We start from the raw sequence: 20,169 nt of genomic DNA on the forward strand, positions 1-20,169 counted from the left end.
CCGCCACCATGCCCGGCTAATTTTTTGTATTTTTTAGTAGAGATGAGGTTTCACCGTGTTAGCCACAATGGTCTTGATCTCCTGACCTCGTGATCTGCCTACCTCGGCCTCCCAGAGTGCTGGGATTACAGGTGTGGGCCACTGCACCCGACCGATAATGTTTGTTTAAAATAATTCTTAAATTTTTGATCATGTAATGTAGTTTCATTAATAGTAGATTTGTAAAATAAATGTTAACAAATGAAAATGCATGTACCTATGTTAATTATACTTATCTAAAGCTGAAAGTTCAGTTCAACTATGTTAAAAAATAGTTGGAGCCGGGCACGGTGACTCACACCTGTAATCCGAGCACTTGGAGAGGCCTAGGCGGGTGGATCACAAGGTCAGGAGATCGAGAGCATCCTGGCTAACACGGTGAAACCCCATCGCTACTAAAAATACAAAAAATTAGCCGTATGTGGTGGCGGCGCCTGTAGTCCCAGCTACTCGGGACGCTGAGGCAGTAGAATGGCGTGAACCCGGGAGGCAGAGCTTGCAGTAAGCTGAGATTGTGCCACTGCACTCCAGCCTGGGTGACAGAGCAAGACTCCGTCTCAAAAAAAAAAAAAAAAAAAAAAAGTTGCCCAGGCGCGGTGGCTCACACCTGTAATCCCAGCACTTTGGGAGACTGAGGCAGGCGGATCACAAGATCAGGAGTTCGAGACCATCCTGGCTAACATAGTGAAACCCTGTATCTACTAAAAATACAAAAATTAGCCGGGCATGGTGGTGCATGCCTGTAGTCCCAGCTACTCGGGAGGCTGAGGCAGGAGAATTGCTTGAACCCGGGAGGCAGAGGTTGTGGTGAGCCGAGAGTGCTCCACTGTACTCCAGCCTGGACAACAGAGCAAGACTGTGTCTCAAAAAAGAAAGAAAAGTTAATGATTAAATTATTTAGGGGAAAATACTGTGCAATTCTGTTTAATAAGTCACATTTTAATTTTTTCTTTTGGAAATACTAGCAAGAAGGCTCACTTTGTGCTCAACATTGCCTGAATAATTTATTGCAAGGAGAATATTTTAGCCCTGTGGAATTATCCTCAATTGCACATCAGCTGGATGAGGAGGAGAGGATGAGAATGGCAGAAGGAGGAGTTACTAGTGAAGATTATCGCACGTTTTTACAGGTACTGATGTTAAACTCACTAAGTCACATTTCTTTCTTTCTTTTTTTTTTTTTTTGAGACGGAGTCTTGCCCTGTTGTCCAGGCTGGAGTGCAATGGCGCAATCTCAGCTCACTGCAACCTCCGCCTCCTGGGTTCAAGCAATTCTGCCTCAGCCTCCCAAGTAGCTGGGATTACAGGCACACGCCACTATGCCTGGCTAATTTTTTGTATCTTTGTTAGAGACGGGGTTTCACCATGTTGGTCAGGTTGGTCTGGAACTCCTGATCTCATGATCCACCTGCCTCAGCCTCCCAAAGTGCTGGGATTATAGGTGTGAGCCACCACACCCGGCTTACATTTCTTTTAAAAACGTAGATACTATTTAGAAAAGGATGTGCCATTCTTCCTATAGGGATCTGACTGGTGAATTATAACTGCACTGTTAACTTTGGAAATGGAAATGCAAAGATGTTATTTTAAATATGCACGCTAATGACAGTTTGTATCCTTCTTTTCCCACCCCCACGCGTGCTTCAACTACCTGTCAAAATTAACAGCAGCCTTCTGGAAATATGGATGACAGTGGTTTTTTCTCTATTCAGGTAAGTAGTCACAAGCATCTACTATGTGTTGCTTACATCCCAGGCCCCGTTTCACAGCCTTTCAATAGTCACTATAACAAGGCGACCTTCAGAAGTTCTTCTAATAGATCATGTCTACAGAGTATAAGATTATACTCTAGATCACTAGATTGTGATCCACCTGCCTCAGCCTTCCAAAGTGCTAGGATTACAGGCATGAGCCACCATGCCTGGCCAACTAGAGTACTAGATTTTTATATAGATAAACATGAAAGGATTGTAGAATCTTCATATTAGAGTGGGGCATTTAAAAATTCCTTTTTGAGAAAGATTATTTAATTTGCATCTGGATGCTAATAATAACCTTAATTCTGGCCAGGCGTGGTGGCTCACACCTGTAATCCCAGCACTTTGGGAGGGCGAGGTGGGCGGATCTCAGGGTCAGGAGATCAAGACCATCCTGGCCAACATGGTGAAACCCTGTCTCTACTAAAAATACAAAAATTAGCTGGGCGTGGTGATGCAAGCCTGTAATCCCAGCTACTCTGGAGACTGAGGCAGGAGAATCGCTTGAACCGGGGAGTCAGAGGTTGCAGTGAGCCAAGATCGCACCACTGCACTCCAGCCTGGTGACAGAGCAAGACTCTGTCTCAAAGAAAACCAAATACCCTTAATTATAATAAGTCCCAATGTCTCAAACTTACCATTTGTTGGGTAAACTTAAGAAAATGCAGTACCTTGCTACCATCCTTTTAAATCAGCCTACCAGACTGGATTTCCTTATTATGGTCTGTGGCTTTTGATTTTTCTCTTTGAGTTCTTTGGTGGTTATATATATGTACTTGAAAGATTCTTTTATCTGCGTGTCTTTCATTCTTTTCTGACACTGTGAGTTGTATCCAGAGGTCTTTCAGAACCTCTCCTGAGCGACCTATCTCTGCAGATACCTTTGTTTGTATTTCTCTTGTACTGCCCTCCTGGACTCCTCCTCATCCACCAGCATTTCCATCTAGTGCTTTACCGTGCCACTGTTAACAGGTAATGGCTACTGCAGGGCTGGAATCAGAGGTCAGAGTAGGCCCAGCACTTGGCGTTTCCTATTTGTGCCTTGCTGCTCTTGGTACCCACTGCCTTGCACTCACTTTCTGTCTTTGCCGGTACCTGGTTGACTTGCTTCTTTGTTGGCTACCTTGGAGGGTAGATAGTGAATTTTCAGAAATTTCCCATTTTTTGTCAGACAGATTGAAATAATCAGGTTTGCATTTTGTTTTTTTCTACAAGTGGCAAGCCCATGACCCTGGAAGTCTGATACCTATGGAAACTTCAGTTTAAGTGCCCAGGGAGAACTTATTTTGGTAGACACGATTTCTGACATTGCAAGTAGTAAGTTGAATATACATTTTCTAAAGTAGCACCCACGGCAGCCAAATTACCAGATGTATATAGTAGACTAGTTTTAAGAATAGCACTTATGGGTAGAATATACATACATCTGGAATTTTGAGACAGTTTTATGTAGGAATTGTGTGGTTTTCTGGAACATCTCAGAGACCTGGTATGAAAAGCACTCTTCTAATATATATGTGTATGTTTTTTTATGGATTTAGTGATATATCTATACACACACACACTTTTGAAAACCTATAGCCGGCTGGGCGTGGTGACTCATGCCTGTAATCCCAGTACTTTGGGAGGCCGAGGCGGGCACATCACAAGGTCAGGAGTTTGAGACCAGCCTGGCCAACAAGGTGAAACCCTGTCTCTACTAAAAATACAAAAATTAGCTGGGTGTGGTGGCGCATGCTTGTAATCCCAGCTACTCGGGAGCCTGAGGTAGGAGAATCACTTGAACTCAGGAGGCAGAGGTTGCAGTGAGCCGAGATCATGCCACTGTACTTCAGCCTAGGCAACAGAGCAAGACTCTTTGTCTTAAAAAAAAAAAAACAAAAAAAAACCTGTAGCCTTCTAGAGAAATTTATATATGAGGTACACAACTAACATAGCTATACTTCTTAAAGTGTTTACACAACTGACATAGCTACACTTCTTCAATTTGGAATGGAGTGGTTTGGCTTATGAAAAGTTACTATTTTTCTTAACAGGTTATAAGCAATGCCTTGAAAGTTTGGGGTTTAGAACTAATCCTGTTCAACAGTCCAGAGTATCAGAGGCTCAGGATCGATCCTATGTAAGATTTTGTTTTGCATTTCATACATTTCTTTTCCCAAATTTGATTTTTAAAGATATTTCTTAAAGAAGAGAAATATATTTGGAATACTTGTGTTTTGATGTTCCCTGTTTCATTCCCTCAGACTTTCCTATTTCACCTTTGTGATGTCCATGAGCATCTGCCCTGTAGCCTTCCTGGCACCCCAGTGTCTGTGGCAGCACAGAGCTGCCCCGTAAGTGGTGCGTGAGGCCATCTTTTGGCCCGGCATCACTAAGCTGCTGCAGAGACGTTCATATGGTTGTGTGATCTTTTAAAAACATCAGTGACACTTAACTGTAAATATAATCTTAAATTATCACAAATTTTATATAATGTTTGCCAGTAGACAACATAAGTATGAATTCAATATTTCAAGTTAATATTGTGTGTTTTCTTTTTTAGAAATGAAAGATCATTTATATGCAATTATAAGGAACACTGGTTTACAGTTAGAAAATTAGGAAAACAGGTAACATTTCTTACCCTTCCTTGTCTTTTTTTCTTATATTGTGCCCCATTTAAAACTAAAATGTGGGCCAGATGTGGTGGCTCATGCCTGTAATCCCAACAGTTTGAGAGGCTTAGGTTGGGGGATCACTTGAAGCCAGAACTTTGAAACTAGCCTGGGCAACAAAGGGAGGTCCTGTCTCTTAAAAAAAAAAAAAAAAGGCCAGGTATGGTGGCTCACATCTGTAATTCCAGCTTTCTTGGAAGGCTGAGGCAGGAGGATCACTTGAGCTCAGGAGTGTGAGGCTGCAGTGAACTATGATTGTGCCACTGTGCCCCAGCCTGGGTGACAGAGTAAGACTCTGTTTTATAAAACATAAAAAGAAAAAAAAATTTTTAAATTAAAAAGAAAAAACAAAAGGATTGCTGACTTTAAAATTAGGAAACTGACTAGTAATGTGTGTGTTTGTGGCATGGTTATCTATCTTGATAGATAGAAATTTGTCATTTTAAAACATCAGTTTTCCTTGTAAATTTATTTGTGACAAGTATATGCAATTTAACTATATCATAAGAAAAATTCTATATTAAATATAATACAAATGTGGTTACTTTGAAGTGGGTTTTTATGTGATGACTATGTTCTGTCAGTTAATTACTACATTTGTAGATTTGTATTTAGCATAGTGCTGTCACGAAGCCTGAAATAGTGTCAAGCATGAATAAAGCATTCAATTATGCTTGCTTTAGTGTAAGATTATTCATATGATTCCAAAAGCCATGTAATACATACGTCTACATAAAATCACTTCTATTTGTTAAATAAAACATGAAATATGTCTTGAGCAAGCTATTTTAAGAAACAGAATCATTTAACATCCTTTTTATTAGAATTTTGAATCTTTGAAAGAGGGTTCTTGAAAACCAGCTAGCACAGTAAAAAAGAATAAACTAGTGATACATGCAGCAACATGGATGAATCTCAAAATAATTATGCTGAAAGAATAACCCCGAAACAGAATACTACATGCTGTATGGTATCATTTATTAAAAGTCTAGAAAAGTGCAGATTCATCTGTAGTGATGAAAAGCAGATCCACCAGTGGTTGCCTGGGGATGAAAAGGCTAAGGAAGAGTGAGAGGGGAGGGTCAGAGAGAGGCATGGGAAACGTGGCAGTGATTAATGTGTCACAGTGTTGGTTTCATGGGAGTACAGTATACAAATGTCAAAACATTTCAAAGGCCAGGTGCAGTGGCTCATGTCTAATCCTGGCACTTTTGGATGCCACGGCAGGAGGATCACTTGAGCTCAAGGAGTTCAGGACCAGCCTGGGCAATGTCACAAGACCCCATCTCTACAAAAAAATGAAAAAAAAAAAAAAGAAAAATTGGCTAGGCGTGGTGATACATGCATGTAGTCCTAGGTGCTAGGGAGGATGAGGAGGGAGCCCAGAGGTCAAGCCTGCAGTGAGTCATGATCGCACTACTACACTCCAGCTTGGGTGACAGAAGGAGATCCTCTCTCAAAAAAAAAAAAAAGTTTCAAATTGTACACTTTAAATATGTGAAGTTTATTATATATCACTTATACCCCAATAAAGCTGTTTGTTTTTTTAAAAAAGTAAATAAAAGCCAAAAAAGATATGTCAAGAAAGTATATTGAATTAAATCTGTAAGAGATAATTCAAAAACAAAAACCCTGTTGTCACCCAAATCAAATTTGGGAAAAGTCACCTACTTAGCTTCATCCTAAGTTGGTTCGTTCTTTCTTTCTCTCTTTCTCTCTTTCTGATGGATTCTTGCTCTGTCACCCAGGCTGGAGTGCAGTGGTGGGATCTCGGCTCATTGCAACCTCCGCCACCCGGGTTCAAGCAATTTTCCTGTCTCAGCCTCCCGAGTAGCTGGGACTACAGGTGTGCACCACCACACCCAGCTAATTTTTGTATTTTTAGCAGAGACGGGGTTTCTCCTTGTTGGTCAGGCTGGTCTTGAACTCCTGACCTCAGGTGATCCTGTCCATCTCTGCCTCTCAAATACAGGGAATACAGGCATGAGCCACCATGCCCAGCCCTAAGTTGGTTCTTTCTTAAAGTTCTTCCTGAGGAGCCAAGAGCAAGTTAAGGAGGTGTAATCTAGAAGCTTACAGTGGAGGCTAGCTGGGTGCAGTGGTTCACGCTTGTAATCCCAGCACTTTGGGAGGCTGAAGCAGGGAGATCACTGAGGCCAGGAGCTTGAGACCGGCTTGGACCAACACAGTGAAACCTTGTCTCTACCGAAAAAAAATTTAAAAAGTGCAACTTAGAGCAGTAGAGGCTGACCACGAGTGGGAATCACCTCTAGGTAAAAACCAGGGTAGGGTACTGCTGAGATTATTTAACCTCTGGGTTTTATTTACGTGTTTTTAAAAATTATGATCCAATATTCTTTACTTTTTTTGTATAAAGTAAGCACTGAATTTTTAAGGTCTGTAGACTTAGATTTCAGAAGTACCCTCGTATTAATTTGCAAATAAATGTCTATCTTATTATTTTGAGAGATTTAAAAATTTTTAGTTCTTCAAAATTGAATTTTGAATTACATTATCTTTGACAAATACAGAAGATACTGGCCGGGCGCTGTGGCTCATGCCTATAATCCCAGCACTTTGGGTGGATCACCTGAGGTCAGGAGTTCAAGATCAGCTTTGCCAACGTGGTGAAACCCCGTCTCTACTAAAAATACAAAATTAGCTGGGTATGTTCGCGCATGCCTGTAATCCCAGCTACTTGGAAGGCTGAGGCAGGAGAATTGCTTGAACCTGGGAGGTGGAGGTTTTAGTGAGCCAAGATCACGCCATTACACTCCAGCCTGAGCAATAAGAGTGAAACTCTATCTTTAAAAAAAAAAAACAAAAAAAAACAAATACAGAAGATGTCAAATTTTGGTTTATTTTATTTTCTTTGGTTCTAATTTATATTTTTGTTTAAAACTATATTTTTCACTATAGACTCTGTCTGAGGTCCCTGTATAATAAAAAAGAAGGCTGGAAAAAGTATTAACATTGTCAAAATCCAGGAAAATAGTTGGTCATGATACTGACAGTAACTTTAAACACTTTTTGTATCTTGTGGGTTAGATTAGGATTACTATGTGGTAGTGATAAATGATGTTAATTAGGGCCGAGTGCAGTGGTTAACACCTGTAATTCCAGCATGTAGGGAGACTGAGGTGGGAGGATGTCTTGAGGCCAGGAGTTTGAGACCAGCCTGTACAACACAGAGACCCCCATTTCTACAAAAAAAATTAGAAAATTCGTCAAGCATCTTGGTGCACACCTGTAGTCCCAGCTATTTGGGAGGATGAAGCGAGAGAATCACTTAAGCCAGGGGTTCAAGGCTGCAGTGAGTTATGATTGCACCACTGCACTCCAGCCTAGATGACCATCTCTTTAAAAAAAAATGTGTTTATATGTTATATGTGATAGTGTTTTTTAAAAACATTTTTAAATTATAGAGGGTCTCACTATGTTGCCCAGGCTGGTCTTAAATTCCTGGGCTCAAGCAATCCTCCCACGTTAGCTTCCCAAAGTGCTCGGATTATAGGCATGAGCTGCCATGCCCACCTAATTTAGTGATTTTTAAAAACTGAGTTGGTAATTATAAATTATCTTCCTGGAACTTCTGACTTTCTCACAATTGGAATCTTTTGACAAAAATTATCGGTAATGGGAAAACTTTGTATAGTTGTCATTTTTCCTCCCATCAGTATGATAGATGTGATTAGAGTTATGTTTGACTGATACTTTGAGAAAAGATTTAACTATAGCTATTAATAAAGACATTTCAACTACGGACTATCCATTTTTATTCTTTTGGGAGGGTTTAATGTTTATAGTTTAAAGCAAAGTGTTGTTTTTAAAAAACTATTTAACAGGGCCGGGCGCCATGGCTCACGCCTGTAATCCCAGCACTCTGGGAGGCCAAGGCGGGTGGATCACAAGGTCAGGAGATCAAGACCATCCTGGCTAACACGGTGAAACCCCATCTCTACTAAAAATACAAAAAATTAGCCGGGTGTGGCGGTGTGCGCATATCGTCCTAGCTACTCGGGAGGCTGAGGCAGGAGGATGGCATGAGCCTGGGAGGTGGAGCTTGCAGTGAGCCGAGATTGCACCACTGTACTCCAGCCTGGGCAACAGAGCGAGACTCTGTCTCAAAAAAAAAAAAAAAAAAAAAAAAGAGTATCTAACAGAGGCCGGGTGCAGTAGCTCATGTTTGTAATCCCAGAACTTTGGGAGGCCAAGGCGGGAGGATCATTTGAGGTCAGGAGTTTGAGACCAGCCTGGTCAATGTGGCAAATGTGCTGTCTCTAACTAAAAATACAAAAATTAGCTGGGTGTGGTGGCACGGGCCTATAGTTCCAGCTTCTTGGGAGGCTGAGGCAGGAGAATTGCTTGAACCTGAGAGACGGAGGTTGCAATGATCTGAGGTCATGCCACTGCACTCCAGCCTGGGTGATAGAATGAGACTCTTCTCAAAAAAAAAAAAAAAAAAAAAAAAAAAATAATAGTGATAAATCTGCAGTATTCTCTTTTAAGATATTATTCAGTCAGAGGAAAGAGCTCAACTTGAAATATTTCCAGAGTTTAAACAATCTTACTAAACTTTGATGGGTTACATCTGTTCTTAACATGTGAAACTACTTTATTACCTATAATATGCACTAACTTAAATATTGACAATTTTTTTTCCAGTGGTTTAACTTGAATTCTCTCTTGACGGGTCCAGAGTTAATATCAGATACATATCTTGCACTTTTCTTGGCTCAATTACAACAGGAAGGTAAGTAAAGGCTGAAAATTTTGTAACGTTATCTTTCGAAGTAGTTAAATAAACTAGAGCATTAGATGACAGTGTGACAATACTGTTTTTCTGGCAGTGGCAGTGAAACAATCTTTAGGTTTGACGTGGTGATAGGCTGTGATTTGGGTGACGCTGTTCAATTAGAGTTCTCACTGGCACCTGGCCCTCCCTCTTCTGAGGATGCTGCTTTCTTTGCAGCCCTTCTAAGTAATGGTTTTTTCTTTTATACATCACATACCACACAGCTGAGAGGAGGGATAGATATTTTTCTTTTTTGCCTCTTCTAGGCCACTGTTCTTCCCTATAAACTCCAGTTTCTTTGAAATACATGCCCCTAAGGGCCAGTTGTGGTGGCTTTCGCCTGTAATCCCAGCACTTTGGGAGGCCGAGGCGGGCAGATCACGAGGCCAGGAGATCAAGACCATCCTGGCTAACGGGGAAACCCCGTGTCTACTAAAAATAACAAAAAATTAGCCAGTTGTGGTGGTGGACACCTGTAGTCTCAGCTATTTGGCAGACTGAGGCAGGAGAATAGTGTGAACCCGGGAGGTGGATCTTGCAGTGAGCTGAGATTGCGCCACTGCCCTCCAGCCTGGGCGACAGAGACTCCATCTCAAAGACGAAAGAAATACGCGCCCCTAGATTAAACTATCCCTTGCCCTTTTGCACTCATCCAAAAGTCTCTTTTCTTTTTTTTTTTTTGAGACGGAGTCTCGCTCTGTCACCCGGGCTGGAGTGCAGTGGCCGGATCTCAGCTCACTGCAAGCTCCGCCTCCCGGGTTCACGCCATTCTCCTGCCTCAGCCTCCTGAGTAGCTGGGACTACAGGCGCCCGCCACCTCGCCCGGCTAGCTTTTTGTATTTTTTAGTAGAGACGGGGTTTCACCGTGTTAGCCAGGATGGTCTTGATCTCCTGACCTTGTGATCCGCCCGTCTCAGCCTCCCAAAGTGCTGGGATTACAGGCTTGAGCCACCGCGCCCGGCTCAAAAGTCTCTTTTCATCAGTGATTTTAGGATCTGACTCATTGTGTTTTTCTCTACTTCAACTCCTTTTATCATTCTTAATGATTTCTGTATTGCTAATCAATCCAGTAATCCAGTACCTGCTTCTTAGTTTCAAAATCACTCACTCTTGCTTAGCTATTACCAATAATCATAACCACTGTCAAATCTCAATTGCAAGCGTATTACTCTTTAACTACCACCTCCTATCCTTAAACCATGTTTTATCTGTTTTTTTTTATTCCAGCCATTCTTTAAACCCTACCGTGGGGCCCAAGCATTTCCTTTATATGCATTCTTCCTTTCTTCTGCTGCTTATTTTCTGTAATTCATTGTTATAATCACTCCATTGCATTCTTCAGCTTATTTCCCCCTTCTCTCCCTCCATCATACTTGAATGACAAAAATCTCAACCCTGGTTAAAACCAAATCTTGGCCTTGTCCATTCCTGTACCAGAGTAGCAGGATATGGCTAAAAAATAACATAAAACATGATGATTGGTTTTACTTTTTTCTTTTTTTTTTTTTTTTTTGAGACGGAGTCATGCTCTGTCGCCCAGGCTGGGGTGCAGTGGCCGGATCTCAGCTCACTGCAAGCTCCGCCTCCCGGGTTCACGCCATTCTCCAGCCTCAGCCTCCCGAGTAGCTGGGACTACAGGCGCTGCCACCTCGCCCGGCTATTTTTTGTATTTCTTAGTAGAGACGGGGTTTCACCGTGTTAGCCAGGATGGTCTCGATCTCCTGACCTCGTGATCCGCCCATCTCGGCCTCCCAAAGTGCTGGGATTACAGGCTTGAGCCACCGCGCCCGGCCCGGTTTTACTTTTTTCTTAAACGATCTATCCATCCATTCACCCATCCATCTGTCTATCAAAGTGACTAGGCCTCTCTGAAGCCCAGGCTGGAGTGCAGTGACATGATCACAGCTCATTGTAGCCCCACACTCCTGGCCTCAAGTGATCCTCTTGCCTTAGCCTGTTGAGTAGCTGGGACTACAGGCTTGTGCTACCGCACCTAGCTAAGGTTTTACTTTAAATTTATTATAATCACAAAATTCAGATGAGCCTTTAGTGCTGCCTGATATTTCTACTATGTTTTCTTAGTAAATCCCCATACCACTCTCCAAGATGTTTATAAAAAATCATGTACCACTCTCCAGACGTTTATAAAAAATCATGTGCCACTCTCCAGATGTTTATAAAAAATCATGTGCCACTCTCCAGATGTTTATAAAAAATCATGTGCCACTTTCCAAGGTGACTAATTTCACAGCTTCTGTCTTCAAACCTTTAACCACTTTCCTCTCCCTTCCTTACACACCTTGCGTATGGCCTTCCATTACATTCTGCTGAGAACATAGAAGCAATTAAAATTATGTTCTTACCTTTCTACCAGCAAGTGTACTAATTTGCTTATATCTTCACCTGTGCTTTGAGACTACTAAAATAGATGAATGGTCCCCTACCTCTAGCGAAGACCAGTCCCTCACTTGTGGGCTGGATCCCAGCTCCTCTCACCTACTCAAGATGTTCCTGCTTTCATCTCTCCACTCTCTTGTATAATCAGTTCCCCCCCCCTTTTTTTTTTGGTAATATACCTATAAGCAGAAAAATAAGCTTTTTAACTCCAGTAATTAAAAAGAAAAATCTTCTCTTAATTCCATGAAACTCCAGCTGCCTCCCCATTTTTATTTTTTCCTTAGGATTGTCTCTAGTGTGCCTTCTCCTTTTCTTGAACTCCGCCTCCTGGGTTCAAGCGATTCTTCTGCCTCAGCCTCCCGAGTAGCTGGGATTACAGGTGCGTGCCACCACGACTGGATAATTTTTTCTTTTTTTTTGAGATGGAGTTTCCCTTTTGTTGCCCAGGCTGGAGTGCAATGGCGTGATCTCGGCTCACTGCAACTTCTGCCTCCCGGGTTTAAGCGATTCTCTTGCCTCAGCCTCCCGAGTAGCTGGGTTTACAGGCATGAGCCACCACGCCTGGCTAATTTTGTATTTTTAGTAGAGATGGAAGGGGTTTCTCCGTGTTGGTTAGGCTGGTCTCGAACTCCTAACTGCAGGTGATCTGCCACCTCAGCCTCCCAAAGTGCTGGGATTACAGGCATGAGCCACTGCGCCTGGCCTCTGGCTAAATGTTTTTTTATTTTTATATTTTTAGTAGAGACAGGGTTTCACCATATTGGCCAGGTTGGTCTCGAATTCCGGCCTCAGGTGATCTACCTGCCTCGGCCTCCTAAAGTGCTGGCTGGGATTACAGGCATGAGCCACTGTGCCTAACCATCTTTTAGTAATGGTATTTAGAGATCACAATTTGAGTGCTGGCATGCTTATTGCTACTGGGTTTGTTATGTAGTTATTGTGAATTCACATTTAGGAATATAGAGTTTTTAATTCTTTGATTTTAGATACTTGTATCTTTTTTCTTTTATAGTTAAAACCTTGGTTCCTAATGATATCCCTTCTTAAAAACCCTGTCTGCCCTTGACCTCCAGCCCACCATGCTGTGGTTTTCCTAACTTGTTGCCTGCATCTTTCAGATCCCTTTCATGGATCTTAGGTATATCTCTAAATAAGATCTGTGTGTCAGTAATTACCAAACTTTTATCTTTAGTCTTGACATCTACCCTGAACACCTAGCTTTGACTAACTCCTAGCTTTGGCATCTCCACTTTGAAGTCCAAAAAGCATTTCAAACTGAACATGTCTATGAAAGACTTATTTTTTTTTTCTATCCATGCTATCTATTAGGTTTTCCATTTCCATAAGGGTGACACTTCTTGTACTCTGGTTCCTATATATTATACTGATAGAGCCGCTCAGAGTGCTTCTTAACCAGTGTAATGCCTGTTATGTCCCACCCTCACTCCTTGTCTTTCAGTGGCTTCCCAGCACACTTAGAATAAAATCTGAAGTCTTAGGCTGAGCGTGGTGGCTCATGCCTGTAATCCCAGCACTTTGGGAGGATGAGGGGCAGATCACTTGAGGTCAGGAGTTTGAGACCAGCCTAGCCAACATGGTGAAACCCTGTCTCTACCAAAAAAAATACAAAAATTAACTGGGCGTGATGTTGTGCACCTGTAGTCCCAGCTACTTGGGAGGTTGAGATAGGAGAATCACTTGAACCCAGGAGGCAGAGGTTACAGTGAGCCAAGATCATACCACTGCACTCCAGCCTGGGTGACAGAACAAGACTCAAAAAAAAAAAAAAAAAATTGAAAAGTAAAATAAAATCTGAAGTCTTGAATAAAACCCAAGATCTTGACCATGACCCCTGAACAGGGCAGAGTATCCATTCTTCAGACACTCTTCATAGAATACCATGGTGAGCTGGCATATTTATTGTACGATATAGAAACAGTTTTACTGGCAGAAAACACATTAAACCATTTGAACTCTGAATACAGTTGTCCTCATAAAAAATGTTCATTGTACTATTTTGAGGTTTTCCATTAGTAGTTCTTATAATCTTTGTCCCATTATGTGTTAATTCTAACAAAGGATATCCAATAACAAACACCAGAGTTTAAGAAAAATGTGCCAGGTGCGGTGGCTAACACCTGTAATCCCAGCACTTTGGGAGGCTGAGGTGGGCAGATCACCTGAGGTCAGGAGTTTGAGACCAGCCTGGCCAACATGGTGAAACCCCATCTCTCCTAAAAATACAAACATTAACCAGGCGTGGTGGCGGGTGCCTGTAATCCCAGCTACTCAGGAGGCTGAGGCAGGAGAATCGCTTGAACCTCCTGGGAGGCAGAGGTTGCAATGAGCTGAGATTGCACCACTGCACTTCAGCCTGGGTGACAGAGTGAGACTCCATCTCAAATAAAAAATAATAATAATAATTAATAATAGAAAAACTTAGATTGTTTTAGGTATAGCCCACTCTTAGTTTTTGTGTGTAGCATCTAGCTTGGGGAAACCCTGGATTTCTGGAATCATATTTATACACAGTCACATTAGACTAATGTAATTCTTTTGGGATGCAAACCACACGTTTGACACCTTAAATAGCTTTTAGGTATTTGGCTTCTCAGCTCCTATTTTTAGTTACAAGGGGTGTACATGTGTGGGTCAGGGTAGCTCTTTCCACAGATGATTAGTTTTAGCCATGTTACTAGTTATTGCACACATTATCTGACTGTGTCCTCAAAACAGCCCTGTGAGTGTATTAGTCAGGGTTCTCTAGAGGGACAGAACTAATAAGATAGATGTATATATGAAGGGTAATGTACTAAGGAATATTGACTCATATGATCACAAGGTGAAGTCCCACAATAGGCTGTCTGCAAGCTGAGGAACCAGGAAGCCTGTCCAAGTCCCAAAACCTCAAAAGTAGGGAAGCTGACAGTGCAGCCTTCAGTCTATGGCCAAAGGCCCAAGAGCCCCTGGCAAACCACTGGTGTAAATTCAAGAGTCCAAAAGATGAAGAACTTGGAGTCTGATATTTGAGGGCAGGAAGCATCCAGCATGGGAGAAAGGTGAAGGCTCAGCAAGTCTGGTCCTTCCACACTCTTATTTCTGCCTGATTTATTCTAGCCGAGCTGGCAGCTGATTAGATGGTGACCACCCAGATTGAGGGTGGGTCTGCCTCTCCCAGTTCACTGGCTTAAACGTTAATCTCCTTTGGAAACACCCTCACAGACACACCCAGAAACAATAATTTGTAGCCTTCAATCCAATCAAGTTGATAATATTAACCATCACAGGAAGGTACCAGTATCATTATGTTTAACAGTAGAAACCAAGACAAATGCAGCTAGGAAGTGGGAGAACTGGGATCAGATGCAGGCAGTCTGATTCTCAATCAGTTGCTCTTACCGACTCCTTTACTCTCTCTCATACCAGTAAGTGAGTAGCCTGCTCAGTCAAGTGCTATATTAGTAGGGCCCTTTACAGACATTTACTTCGCACAGTCACTCAGTGAGACGGCTATTCCAGTCTTACAATGGAGAAAGTGAGGCTCAGAGATTTTAAGTAACTTATCCTAGATGACTTTACTAGTAAGTATAAGAATCATTATTTGAACTAAAATCTTTCTGAATCCTCAGCTTGTATTTTTTTCCAGTGTACTGTGCTGCCTCTTTACTAGCATTTTACATCAATTTTGAATCTCTTTACTAGCTGTTTAGGTTGATTTTTGCCTTTTTGTTTTAGGTTATTCTATATTTGTTGTTAAGGGTGACCTGCCAGATTGCGAAGCTGACCAACTCCTGCAGATGATCAGGGTCCAACAGATGCACCGACCAAAACTTATTGGAGAAGAATTAGCACAACTGAAAGAGCAAAGGTAAAAATGAGGCCTGCAGTATGGAACATATGATGATACTTCATTATGAGAATAAAATTTTCATGCTTACATTGAATATGTGGTCCTTGTGTTGTCGGCACCTGTATTTTGGACCTTACATTTTAGTGAAGTTTATTAGTTCGAACGTGAATCAACTCTTTGAAATACTTAAATATATTAACTAAGTTAGCAGGTATGGTGTATTCCGAGCACTTCAGGAGGCTGAGGCAGGCTGATTGCTTCAACCCAGGAGTTTGAGACCAGCCTGGGCAACATGGCAAAACCTCACCTCTACAAATAGTACAAAAATTAGCCAGACGTGGTGGTGCGTGTCTGTAGTCCCAGCTACTTGGGAGGCAGAGGAGGAAGGATCACCCAAAACTGGGGAGGTCGAGACTACAGTGAGCCACAATCACACCACCGCACTCCAGCCTGGGCAAGAGAGTCAGACCCTGTCTCAAAAAAAGAAACAGAGAAAAAAAACTTAGTTGGATTCAAATTACAACACAATCATTATATTACTAGAGCTTATTTGCCAGAAAACGTTTTTAAGTTTTGGCTTACGTAAAGCCTTTACATTACAAATGCCTTTATGTTATGTCTAAAATAGAAGATTGGTTGCAGTTACTACCAGTGCTTTTGTTCTTTAGAGTCCATAAAACAGACCTGGAACGAGTGTTAGAAGCAAATGATGGCTCAGGAATGTTAGATGAAGATGAGGAGGATTTGCAGAGGGCTCTGGCACTAAGTCGCCAAGAAATTGACATGGAAGATGAGGAAGCAGATCTCCGCAGGGCTATTCAGCTAAGTATGCAAGGTAAAGACAGTCTGATGTGTGTTGTATTCATTGCTGAAGAATTGATTCCAATTATTCTTAGGTTTCCTGGAAGTTAATGTACTCTTAGAAGTGTTTTGACAATTACTGCAGAAGCAATAGCTATATAGTGGGCTTTCCCTTTAGATTTCTTATAATGGAAATAACTTTTTACAACCTATATTTTATTAGGAGTAGTTATATTTTTACTACTGGTTATTTATTTGGTTTCAATAACCTGTACTAACACAGTAGTCAATTGTGGTGTTAATCTTTGTGGGTATCAGTTGACCCTTACCCAAATCAGCTCTTTCATAAATGTATGTCATTAGACACTATGGAAGGGCCTGGACAGGGGATATAAACTGATTATACAAAAAGCCAACATTTATTGGCTATGCAACTTAAACCTTAAGCCCGCTTTGGTGGGCCCAGTTTTTTAGTGATATAAACTATCAATTTCCAAAGTGAAAACATATCCCCTATACAGTCTAGGCAAAGAAAAACGTTAAGACATAGCTCGAAGTTGCTTAATTAAAAGTTTGAAGTGGGTTTTTTGTTTTATTTTTCTCTAACTTATGTGTATTTGCTTCTACTTTCTAATGAAATTATTTATCAATTGATTTCCTTAGATATCCAGATAAAATTGAGATTCCATTAATGGGAAGATTATTTTCATCCTGAACTTTTCTTGCCTCTAGGCACACCTCTGAGTACTCCATATGGTGTGCAATCCCATTTTTGATTAATAGAGTCCTGCTGGATTAGCAGGGACAGAAATCAGCTTTAGATTTCTTTTGTTTTTTGAATTAAGAGTCTCACTGTCGCCCAGCCTGGAGTGCAACAATCTTGGCTCACTGCAACCTCTGCCTTCCGGGTTCAAGCGATTCTCCTGCCTCAGCCTCTTGAGTAACTGGGACTACAGGCACCTACCACCATGCCTGGCTAGTTTTTTGTACTTTTAGTAGAGATATGGTTTTGCCCTGTTGGCCAGGCTGGTCTTGAACTCCTCACCTCAGGTGATCCACCTGCCTTGGCCTCCCAAAGTGCTGGGATTACATGTGTGAGCCACCACGCCCAGCCAGAAGAGTAGAATATTCTTCAAGAAAAAACGTTTTAAAAGCTTATTCAAATGAGTATAAACAAATGTATTGTTGCTTGAATTGGTAAATACAGTGATTGGTTTTTGTTCTGTTGTGTTTTGTTTTCAGGTAGTTCCAGAAATATATCTCAAGATATTCCACAGACATCAGGTACAAATCTTACTTCAGAAGAGCTTCGGAAGAGACGAGAAGCCTACTTTGAAAAGTAAAGTAGTTGGTACAAATTAAAGTAGCACGTTTAATATTTGCTTTGGCTATTTTGTCTGTTTGTAAATGGTTACTGCCTGAATCCTATGAATATTTGAATGCATATTTAAAAAATTTACAGCAAATAGGACAGGCACGGTGGCTTACGCCTGTGATCCTAGCACTTTGGGAGGCCAAGGTGGGCAGATTGCCTGAGGTCAGGAGTTCGAGACCAGCCCAGGCAACACAGTAAAACTCCATCTCTACTAAAAAATACAAAAAAATTAGCCGGGCGTGGCAGTGTGCGCCTGTAGTCCCAGCTGCTTGGGAGGCTCAGCCAGGAGAATTGCTTGAACCCAGCAGGTGGAGGTTGCAGTGAGCCGAGATCGCACCACTGCACTCCAGACTGGTTGATACAGTGAGACTGTCTCCAAAAATATATGTGTGTATATATAAATAAAAATAAAAATTTACAGCAAATAACATGAAGCAAAATGTAGTTTTAATGAAAAAGTTTGCCTCAATACTGGATAAATTTTTGAAACTGAGTGAAGGAAACCTTGTACAATTTCATTTATTAAAAGAAAAATGAAATTAGGACAAGGCAAGAAGAATACCTATTGATCCTTTGGATGTGCTTCTTGCTTACCTGATTAACCCTGCAAAATTTCTCTACCAATCAGTAAGAAAAACAGCTTTTGAGGTATGGGAGCACATTCCCAAATAGACATGGGTAGTTCATTTAGCTGCTCATGGCTGCTGCAGGGGGTCCTGTAGGCCTGTTAGCATCAGGAGAATGGATGCAAACCATAAATCTGGATCAACTCCTAAAACTTTACCTTGTGCCCAGCCTTGTAAGTGCTTGCTAAATAGGAATTCCACTGTATGAAAATACATTCTTTTCAAGTAACTATCATTCAGACTTTTGTCCCCCACTTTTTTAAAAAAAGAAAAATAAAAGGCTGGGTGCAATGGCTTACGCCTGTAATCCCACCATTGTATGAAATAGGAATTCCACTGTATGAAAATACATTCTTTCCAAGTAACTATCATTCAGACTTTTGTCCCCCACTTTTTTAAAAAAAGAAAAATAAAAGGCTGGGCACAGTGGCTTATGCCTGTAATCCCACCATTTTGGGAGGCCAAGGCGGGTTTTTGGGAGTGAGTTTTTGGGAGGCAGGAGAATCGCTTGAACCCGGGAGGCGGAGGTTGTGGTGAGCTGAGATCGCGCCATTGCTCTCCAGCCTGGGCAACAAGAGTGAAACTCCGTCTTAAAAAAAAAAAACAAAACAAAAATTAGCTGGGCGTGGTGGTGGGTGTCTATAATCCCAGCTACTCGGGAGGCTGAGGCAGGAGAATCGCTTGAATCCGGGACGCAGAAGTTGCAGTGAGCTGAGATTGTGCCACTGCACTCCAGCCTGGGGACAAGAGCGAGACCTCGTCTCAAAAAAAAAAAAGAAAAACTCCATGTTAAAAATTACAAGATAAATAATCAGACCCGCTGATCCTAGGTCAGAAAACAAAAGACTCATAGCTGAATCTGACCTGCCATTGCTGTATTTCATCCATTCTAAGATGCACATAGTTTCACATTTCAATGTCTCTGAAATTGAGAAGTATCTTACAATCATAATTGACAGTATATTAGCAGCACCTAAAAATATTGGCTCATTTTACATTTGATGGTATAATGAAGAAAATATTTACCTTTTTTTCTGTTTTGTTTTTAAGTCACAACTCAGAAGTAGATGAAGGAAAATTCTGATCAGCTGACATCCTCTTAATGTGAGATATTTCTAGTCTTTATTCAGCATAGATTAATGGCTAATTATATGTTACATTTCAAAGTAGTGCTTATTAGTGCTTTTTACTTTTAAGTTTCAAAATTAACTTTTTTATTAAACTCCAAATTTATACAAAAGTAGAAAAACTAGCATAATGAACTCTTGTTTATCACCCAGATTCAACAAATACTAGCACACGGCCAATCCTGCTTTTTTTTTTTTTTTTTTTTTGAGGTGGAGTCTTGCTCTGTTGCCCAGGCTAGAGTGCATTGGCACAATTTCTGCTCACTGCAACCTCTGCCTCCTGGGTTCAGGCAATTCTCCCACTTCAGCCTCCCACGTAGCTGGGATTACAGGTGCACACCACCATGCCCAGCTAATTCTTATATTTTTAGTAGACACAGGGTTTCACCATGTTGCCCAGGCTGGTCTTAAACTCCTGACCTCAAGTGATCCACCTGCCTCGGCCTCCCAAAGTGCTGGGATTACAGGCATGAGCCACTGCACCTGGCCCAGTCTCGTTTTATAATACTCCCATCTCCCATTCTTTCCACTGTCCCACCTACAAGTTTGGATTATTTTGTAACAAATCTCAATCATCATATCATTTGTTCTATAACCATTTTAATATATGTCTCTAAAATATATGAACTTTTTTTAACATAGTTAAATGCTATTGTCATAAAATAATCATGATAATTAATTGTATTTCTATATCACCAATTATCTAGTTAATGTAAAAAATAACTTAAATCTAAGGCCAGGTGCG

At 41.3% G+C, this 20,169-nt stretch overlaps 2 protein-coding genes across 11 annotated transcripts in view; one reads left to right on the forward strand and one right to left on the reverse strand.

The window, feature by feature from the left end:
- Window positions 1-20,169, reverse strand: part of RIN3 (Ras and Rab interactor 3) — a 768,425-nt gene that overhangs the window by 614,116 nt on the left and 134,140 nt on the right. The gene's annotated exons all lie outside the window — the stretch shown is intronic.
- Window positions 1-20,169, forward strand: part of ATXN3 (ataxin 3) — a 67,823-nt gene that overhangs the window by 8,940 nt on the left and 38,714 nt on the right. For 7 of the 10 annotated variants that reach the window (XR_007727592.1, XR_007727596.1, XR_007727594.1 and 4 more), the window contains exons 2-9: window positions 1,005-1,169; window positions 1,707-1,751; window positions 3,833-3,918; window positions 4,342-4,408; window positions 9,119-9,206; window positions 15,381-15,513; window positions 16,164-16,330; window positions 17,539-17,635. Coding sequence is in view for 5 of the 10 variants with exons in the window: in XM_050799154.1 (XP_050655111.1) it covers window positions 1,005-1,169; window positions 1,707-1,751; window positions 3,833-3,918; window positions 4,342-4,408; window positions 9,119-9,206; window positions 15,381-15,513; window positions 16,164-16,330; window positions 17,539-17,635 (848 nt within the window). In the remaining 5 variants the exon portion in view is untranslated. Of the gene's footprint in view, window positions 1-1,004; window positions 1,170-1,706; window positions 1,752-3,832; window positions 3,919-4,341; window positions 4,409-9,118; window positions 9,207-15,380; window positions 15,514-16,163; window positions 16,331-17,538; window positions 17,636-19,347; window positions 19,402-20,169 lie in introns of all 10 variants that reach the window. The other 3 variants (XM_050799156.1, XM_050799155.1, XM_050799157.1) reach the window with 3 other exon arrangements.

This window comes from Macaca thibetana, chromosome 7, assembly GCF_024542745.1.
Source record: "Macaca thibetana thibetana isolate TM-01 chromosome 7, ASM2454274v1, whole genome shotgun sequence".
In the NCBI taxonomy this organism is placed as follows: domain Eukaryota; kingdom Metazoa; phylum Chordata; class Mammalia; order Primates; family Cercopithecidae; genus Macaca; species Macaca thibetana.